The 8,171-nt window shown below is 33.3% G+C and overlaps 1 protein-coding gene across 3 annotated transcripts; it reads left to right on the plus strand.

Annotated features, from left to right (window-relative positions):
• Positions 1-349: 349 nt before the first annotated feature.
• LOC132311572 (beta-amyrin synthase 2-like) lies at positions 350-7,602 on the plus strand. Of its 3 annotated transcripts, XM_059809564.1 has the most exons (18): positions 350-551; positions 1,623-1,811; positions 2,636-2,725; positions 2,854-3,051; positions 3,376-3,451; positions 3,731-3,897; positions 4,030-4,218; positions 4,709-4,822; positions 4,921-5,040; positions 5,146-5,268; positions 5,352-5,450; positions 5,563-5,619; positions 5,765-5,811; positions 5,905-6,048; positions 6,180-6,357; positions 6,546-6,626; positions 6,909-6,992; positions 7,185-7,602. In XM_059809564.1, exons 1-18 carry the CDS (start codon positions 354-356, stop codon positions 7,305-7,307), a joined length of 2,277 nt encoding a protein of 758 aa, XP_059665547.1. In that variant the 5' UTR covers positions 350-353; the 3' UTR covers positions 7,308-7,602. The 3 variants fall into 3 exon arrangements, with proteins under 3 accessions (XP_059665547.1, XP_059665530.1, XP_059665538.1); XM_059809547.1 differs by lacking the exons at positions 350-551; positions 1,623-1,811 and adding an exon at positions 1,878-2,560; XM_059809555.1 differs by lacking the exons at positions 350-551; positions 1,623-1,811 and adding an exon at positions 1,878-2,060.
• Positions 7,603-8,171: the final 569 nt, after the last annotated feature.

An 8,171-nucleotide genomic window follows, 5' to 3' on the forward strand; every position in this document is an offset into this window, starting at 1 on the left:
GGATTATTTACTATAAAGTTGTTATTAACTTCTTTTTGTAGGATGGTATTTTTTTCAAATCAATAAAGTTGGTGTTTGTATTACTTCTATTACACACACGATCGAGGCCATTGATTTGCATGTTGTAAAGTCCATATATATGAGGCCACTGAGAGCTTCATGCTATGCAGAAATTGTTTGGACTTGGATACAGGTTCTCTCTATTTATTTTTATTTATTTATTATTAGCTATATATATTATGATAAGAAAATTATATTGTTTTGGATATTAAACTATCTTTTAGCATTGTATTTTCAAGTGCAGGGTTTGAGGTGATAATTTGAGCTTAATATTGTAATATATATATATATATATGTGGAAGCTTAAGATAGCAGAAGGGAATGGGCCATGGTTGTTTAGCACCAACAATTTTGTTGGGAGACAAATATGGGAGTTCGAACCTGATATTGGGACACTGGAAGAGCGAGAACAAGTCGAAAAAGCCCGGGAAGAATACTATAAAAATCGATTTCAAGTTAAGCCAAGCAGCGATCTTTTAATGCGATTACAGGTAAGAATTTTGTTTTTCTTTTTTGTTTTTCCTAGTTTTGTTTTGTTTTTTTTTTTTATTTTATTTTTATTTAACTTTGACAAGAAATTCATGTACTCGTTTTGTTTATAAACTCTTTATAATTTAACTTCGAAAGGTGAAGAACTACCACTAAATTACCATTCTTAGATTATTTGAATTATTTGGTTTCTGATATATTAATTCTTTGTAGAATTGCTTTACTTATATATATATAAATACACTAGTGACTTTCACTGTGGCCGTATGGTTTTTCTTTATAAATATATATATTTTTTTATTGACAAAAAATACACACCCACTCACACATTTTACTTTATTCATTTGGAGACTCGAACTCTCACCATTCACTTTGAGAGATATAAGAGATACCACTGAACCACAGGATTCTTAATTTTTCTTTACATAATGATTACATTTTTCTTAAAAGTATAAATAAATAAATCATTCATTTTTTAACAGCAAACTGAAATTAAGTTAGGAAGTTATTGGCATATTAACAATTTAGGGGGTTATTTGTAAATATAAGATAGTTTAGGGAGAGTTTTTTCAATTTTCCCTTATAATACGCAAGGTATATAAGATTGGATTTTGTTCAATTTATGTTACAAAATTGACACTAACCAATAAAAATTGTCCACGGTGATTTTTGGAACTAAAAGTTACATTCACAAATTTTTTTTATAATATTTGGGAGTATTTGGACGAGTGGTACACTAGTACCCTTCTCATCAAAGATTCTCATTTATTTCGAAACTTTCGGCTTCCCCATTTATTGCACAGTAAATTTTTTATTAGCTCTAATATTTTTAGTTTAAAGTTGGCGTCGTTATATTCTCTTCGTACCAATGATTAGTAATCCATTTAGTATAAACTCTTCTCTCGAATGAGAAAGTTAAGTGTTCGGGTATTGGTAGAGGCATGACGAGTGGACGTTTGTTGGCTTGAAATTTAAAAAAAATAATAAAAAGAAAATTACTTATACTCTTAACCCAATTAACTTAAATTATTATTATTAATTTTTTTTTCTTTTTCTTTTTCTTTTATGCACAGCTTACGAGAGAAAACAAAGTTGATCTAAACATAATAGAAGAAGTGAAATTGAGAGACAACGGCGAAGTAACGAATGAAATAGTTACGACCGCTGTGAGGAAAGCTGTTCGATCAGTTTCAGCCATTCAAGCACATGATGGGCACTGGCCTGCTGAAAATTCAGGCCCCCTATTTTATACACCTCACTTGGTAATTATTCCTATCATATTCTAGTGCTACTTTATCTGCTCAAATGGGATAAATAAATAAATGAATAAAAGATATAGAAATTCATTTTATTTATTTGAAAAAAAAGTTTTTTAAAGAATAGTGATAAGGGGATTGAATGCTCCAAAATGAATGTGAGAGGGAGGACGGAGCCGTCGAGGCCCTGTCCTAGGGCAGTGATGGTGGTTGCTGTGGGCGTCGGCGGAGGTTGCGCCGCCGGGCACGGAGGAGGTATCAGAAGGCGATAAGATTAAGATTGACACAGAACTAGCTCGTAGAATATATTGCTCATGTTGTTCTTCTAAGTGGAATTGATCGATCCTTCTCCATGCCTGTCGGATTATGGCCTTTTGGCCTCTCCTACAAATTCTCAAAGTCTCCAAATATTCATTACCTTCCCTTTACTTGTTAATCTCCAAATAAGAAGTTAAGAAACCCTAATGTTGTGTTTGGAAGCACAGAATCTGTGCAAACTAAATTTTCTCCTACTCCAATCCAGTACATCCCAAAAATAGCATAAAAGAATTCAAAGTCTGTGTAGTGAAATTTAGCTGCCAATGGCTTTTGCCCTTTCAAGTTTCAACTAGGTTGATCAAAAGCTGGTTGTTGATGAGCAACATGTTTGGTGGTGTAACGAGAGAATTGGGGGAGATATTTAAGTTGTCTGACAAAAATTTAAGTGTTTAATTTGATGACTATTCATCTTTTCTTGAGGTTGCAATTTTATTGAGGTTTGGTCACTAAAATCTAATTTCCTTATTGTTTGTACTATGGAAATTGTTTGATATATGTATTACAATATGCAGGTCATGGTTCTATATCTCACCGGAACAATCAATGTTTGTCTATCACTGGAACACAGAAAGGAGATTGTTCGATGCATCTATAATCATCAGGTAGTGTATAAAATCTCTTTATATATATATATATATATATATATATATATATATATATCTTGTATGGATATTGAAAATGTTAATTTTATGCATTTGATGGAACTAGTGATATTAAATGTGTGATGTAGAACAAAGATGGTGGATGGGGATTGCATATAGAGGGTCATAGCATGATGATTACCACAGCATATAACTACATTGCCTTGCGTATGCTTGGAGAAGAAACCGGAGACGGTGAAGATGGCGCTGTTGCAAAAGCCCGGACATGGATACTTGATCATGGCGGCCTAACAATGATACCCTTTTGGGGAAAGATATGTCTTTCGGTAAATTAACATATTCAAATTCTCTCCAAGAAAATTCATGAATAGCTTAACTTTTTCATTGCTGCACAAGTAAAATGAATTTGAGTTTTGGGTAAGAACAAATAAGTCTAGTATTAAGTTAGTATATAGTACGTGCAAGATTGGATAGCATGAAACCTAGGAGTTTTTTCCTGCCCTGTTGGAGCATTAAGTAAATTAAAATTTGAGAGTAATGTGGGTAGTGCTACATATAAGTGTAGTATTATCAATTATGTATAACCTTCTTGAAATTAGTGTCAACCTCTTTTTTGTTGGATTAATCAGCATTTATTTCTTATTTTATAGGTGCTTGGAGTGTATGAATGGTCAGGTTGCAACCCATTGCCACCGGAATTCTGGCTTTTGCCTTCGTATCTACCTTGTAAGTTAGGGGTTTTAATTTCTCAATGCAATGGCCTAAAGTTTTGTGTGTACCCTCGTACTTTAGGACAGACTTCATTTTACTGGTGAAGTGCATTGCATTGAAGATAATACTAAAAAATCTACCTTTTCTCATCCTCTTTTCTTATTTATAGACACAAGCAGGACATTTGTATCTTCTATACAGTAAAAGATGTGATTAGAAAAACTGTTTGTATTTAAATAGGTTTGTACTAATTGCATTGGTCTTCACATTACTGAAAATATGCAATTGATGCAGCAAGAATGTGGTGCTATTGCCGTGATATATACATGGCCATGTCTTATTTATACGGGAAGAAATATGTTGGGCCGATCACCGATCTCATTCTATCATTGAGAAAGGAACTTTATAATGAGCCTTATGACACAATAATTTGGAAAAGAGCACGCCACTTGTGCTTGAAGGTTGGTTAATATTTGATCTAAGGCTGGGTTTTAGGCCTTTGTTTAAAATTTGAGGAAGTATTAATGAACTCTATACGTGATAAAAAAAGTGTATATGTTTTGGTTAGTGATTTTGTTTTATATTCAATGCAGGATGATCTCTACTACCCTCGTCCATTCATTCAAGATTTGCTTTGGAATGGCTTTTATTACATTGGCGAGACACTTTTATCACATTGGCCCTTTTCCAAGCTGAGAGAGAGAGCTCTACAGAAAACAATAAAGCACCTTCACTACGAAGCTGAGAATAGTAGATATTTAAATTTGGCGTGTGTTTTAAAGGTAACTAAGTATATTGCGAAAAAAATGGACTAATCGTCATCCCTGCCTTAATCCCACATGACTACATTTATATACATACATATATATATATATATATATATATATTATATAGACAATTTTTAAGGAGTGCACAGAAATAGCTAAAGCCAGAAATAAGGAAATTAAAGATGCATACAACTATAGTTGCTCATGGTTGTGTGCAAAGACATGATTGAATATGAGCTGATAAATATGTGGAACCAGGTTGTTAAGGCCACAATGCAGCCATGTCTGTGCTTGTCCATCATGGTTACTCAAGCTTTAATTAACTTACATGACTTGGTATCTGAAATCAAAACATAAAAAAAGAAAGCATGAGTCCATCTTGTGTAAAATTGTCAACTGGGATGCTCCAAATTGATTTTTTTTTTTCACTAATATGCCACCTCCAAATTGTTTGATTTGGGTTGCACTTAATTGCTTATGATGATTAAATGTTTCATGTCTACAGTTCTTCCACATGATGGCTTGTTGGGCAGAAGAACCAAATTCAAACACATTCAAGTTTCACCTAGCTAGAGTTCCGGATTACTTGTGGATTGCTGAAGATGGAATGAAAGTGCAGGTTTGTTAGTCAATCAATTATTAATCCTGAAAAATAGCACATTTTGTATATCTTTGCTATGACTGCATATTATCTTCTAATTCTTTGCTTTAATGCAGAATCTTGGCTGCCAGTTATGGGACTGTGCGTTTGTTACTCAAGCAATTATTGCGAGTGGTCTTGTTGATGAGTTTGGAACTACCCTGAAAAAGGCTCATGATTTCATTAAACAATCACAGGTTTTTTCTTCTTCTCCTTATTTGTATTTGACCAATAATATCTAGGATAAACTATAACATTGACCTTGTATATATACTGTGTGCTCATTGTTAAACCATTTGAAGGTTCGAGAAAACCCATCCGGTGACTTTAGGAGTATGTATCGTCACATTTCTAAAGGAGCTTGGACTCTCTCTGAAAGAGATCAAGGTTGGCAAGTCTCAGATTGTACAGCTGAAGCATTAAAGGTAATTTAAGTCCACTTGTTTAGTATATTATAACAATACAAAGTTAATTATGTATGTTGTCACATTTGTATCTTCTTCTACAGGCTCTTCTTCTACTTTCACAAATGTCGCCAGAGGTGGTGGGAGAAAAAATTGAAGCTGAGCGATTATATGATGCTGTGAATTTTCTTCTTCCTCTACAGGTACAAATAATTTTTTCCCTTGATATATCATCTAATGGATATTCACAAGGCCTTTTTTGGCAACTATTCGACTCTCTTGTTTTTGATTCCTTGATTTTTCTTCTTCTTCTAGGCCAAAACTGGAGGGTTTGCAATTTGGGAACCACCAACATTACAACCATGGTGGGAGGTAATTTCTTTACATCCACAATAAATAGTATCAGGATAACACATGATCTCATCCAGTGTAATTAACCTTTTGGGTTTCAATTTTTTAATTAATGCAACAATTTGAGGTGCTTATTCTCTTTTATTTTTCTTTTTCTTTTACTCAGTGGTTAAATCCTTCTGAAATATTTGCAAATGCTTTCATTGAGCATGAGTAAGATTTTAGTGTCGTTTCAATTTAAATTTTTCCTGTCAAAGAATTTTATACCATGGATGCTCTTTTAACATTGACTAGTTGTTGGTTTAGGTATGTTGAATGTACAGCATCTGTAGTCCAAGCTCTAGTATTGTTCAAAATTTTATATCCAACACACCAAGCGAAAGAAATAGAAATTTCTGTTGCAAAAGCAATACGTTATATCGAAGATATGCAAAACCTGGACGGTTCTTGGTGATTCTCTCTATACTTCTGAAGTTGTCTGTGAATTTAGAAGTGGCCATGAGTTTCCCAAACAAGAACAATAAACAACAACATTTTATTTTATGGTAATTTGACAAAACATAACGGAAATTCATTGACAGGTATGGGAATTGGGCAATTTGCTTCACCTATGGGACATGGTATGCTTTGGGAGGACTAGTTGCTGGTGGCAAGACATATTCCAGTAGCCAAACAGTCCGGAAAGCCTGTCAGTTTTTGCTTTCAACACAACAGGACACAGGTGGTTGGGGAGAGAGTTATCTTTCATGCCCAAATAAGGTAAGTTGGCATACCTTAATTTTCTATTTGGTCATGCCCTATAACTATGGCCTTGTCAATGTTCATGTACATTGTCTAATTTTTACGAATACAAACACAGAAAATTGTCGGTTCCCCTGCTATATTAGACATGATTTTTATACATATATGGTTTGTTTACTCATTTTTACTAGAATTTGGTGAAACAGGAATATACACCGTTGGAAGGAAACCGTTCGCATTTAGTACAAACATCATGGGCTATGATGGCTCTTATTCATGCTGGACAGGTTTGTTCTGAATTCAATGTTACTGCAGTGTCAAAGAAAAAACATGAGAAATATGTATGAGTAGGCTTAGATTTGGGATTCAATTCTGAGCTTTGATTAAAGAGTACTATTGAAGTCAATTTTGTTGCCCCCAAAATGCTTACATTATAGAAAATCATGATACACAAAAGTATCGTGCAACGATCATATAAAATTTTCAAGTCTGCTAGTCCTTCTTTCGTAACTCAATCAATGAAACAAGTCAATTGAGCTAATTCTCAATCTATTTTTCTTGTTATCTAGGCTGAGAGAGATGCAACACCGTTACATAAAGCCGCAAAGCTATTAATAAACTCGCAAATGGAAAGTGGTGAATTTCCTCAACAGGTAATCTGCTTCATGTTAGAGTTTTACACACAACCACAAATACACAACATGTAAACAAAGAGGAGGTCACATTGGAAATCTGGCTCTATGATGGACCAATTGTATATAAGTTCCATATTACAGTATTTCTTATTTTATGAATACAATACAAGAAAAGCCTCTCTAAACTCTGAAATGTTTGATCGCTCACAGGACATCACTGGGGCCTCCTTGAAAACTTGTATTCTACATTACGCCACGCATAGGAGCATCTTTCCTCTTTGGGCGCTTGCAGAATATCGCAAGCATGTGTTGTTGCCAACCAAAAGCCTCTAGCTGGCAAAATGGGACTTTTAAATGGACTATACTCACTTATTATTATTTATTTTTTTTCACTTTTTGCTCTTCTTGTTTTTATTAATATCTCTCTCTCTCTCTCTCTCTCTCTCTCAATGATGTTTGTCAAAATGAGCAAATGTATTAATGGAGTTTTAGCTTAGTAGCCTTGTTCATGTATTTCAACTGCTGGTCTTTCTGCGGTACATCTGATTGTACTGACACACCAATTTATAGTTCTTCGCGGTAGAAGTTATAATCTATGGTTGATGAGTCAGAAAGTCCTAATTCATTATTTTCTCTCTATATCTATCTATAGTCTATATATATATATATATATATATATATTATAATTTTACACAGCGACAATTATCAAGCAAGCAAGAACTTCATATATATATATATAGATATATATATATATATTTCATTTAGTTAAATAAAAATAAATAAATAAATAAATAAAGAATATAAGGTTTTAAGTTTTTGTTCAAATTTTAATAGGAAGAAATATTATCAAGTTTTTAAAGTTTTAATCACTCAAATTCCAAATGGTAATTGTCAAGCCCGAGCTATTATTGAGCCGAGCTCGTTTTTCGAACACTAGGCTCATTTATAGCCAAAGCGATTATTACCTTAAGGCTGTAAATTCTCAGTCGCGAATTTGAAACTTTGATGATATAAAATTATGAGTCAATAATAATAAGTTATTTCTAGGGCTAATTTCATAAAACTGTTATTACTTTTAAATTTTGATTATAAATCTTCAACTTATTTCAGAAAATTCCCTACACTTTAAAAAATGATCAAATTCCCTCAATATTCGTAACCCTAATTACAAACTCACCCTTTCTCTAAATTATTTCC

The sequence above is a fragment of the Cornus florida genome, unplaced genomic scaffold (genome assembly GCF_030987335.1).
Source record: "Cornus florida cultivar Cherokee Brave unplaced genomic scaffold, ASM3098733v1 CherokeeBrave_3.0.0_Hap2_Chr01, whole genome shotgun sequence".
Lineage (NCBI taxonomy): Eukaryota > Viridiplantae > Streptophyta > Magnoliopsida > Cornales > Cornaceae > Cornus > Cornus florida.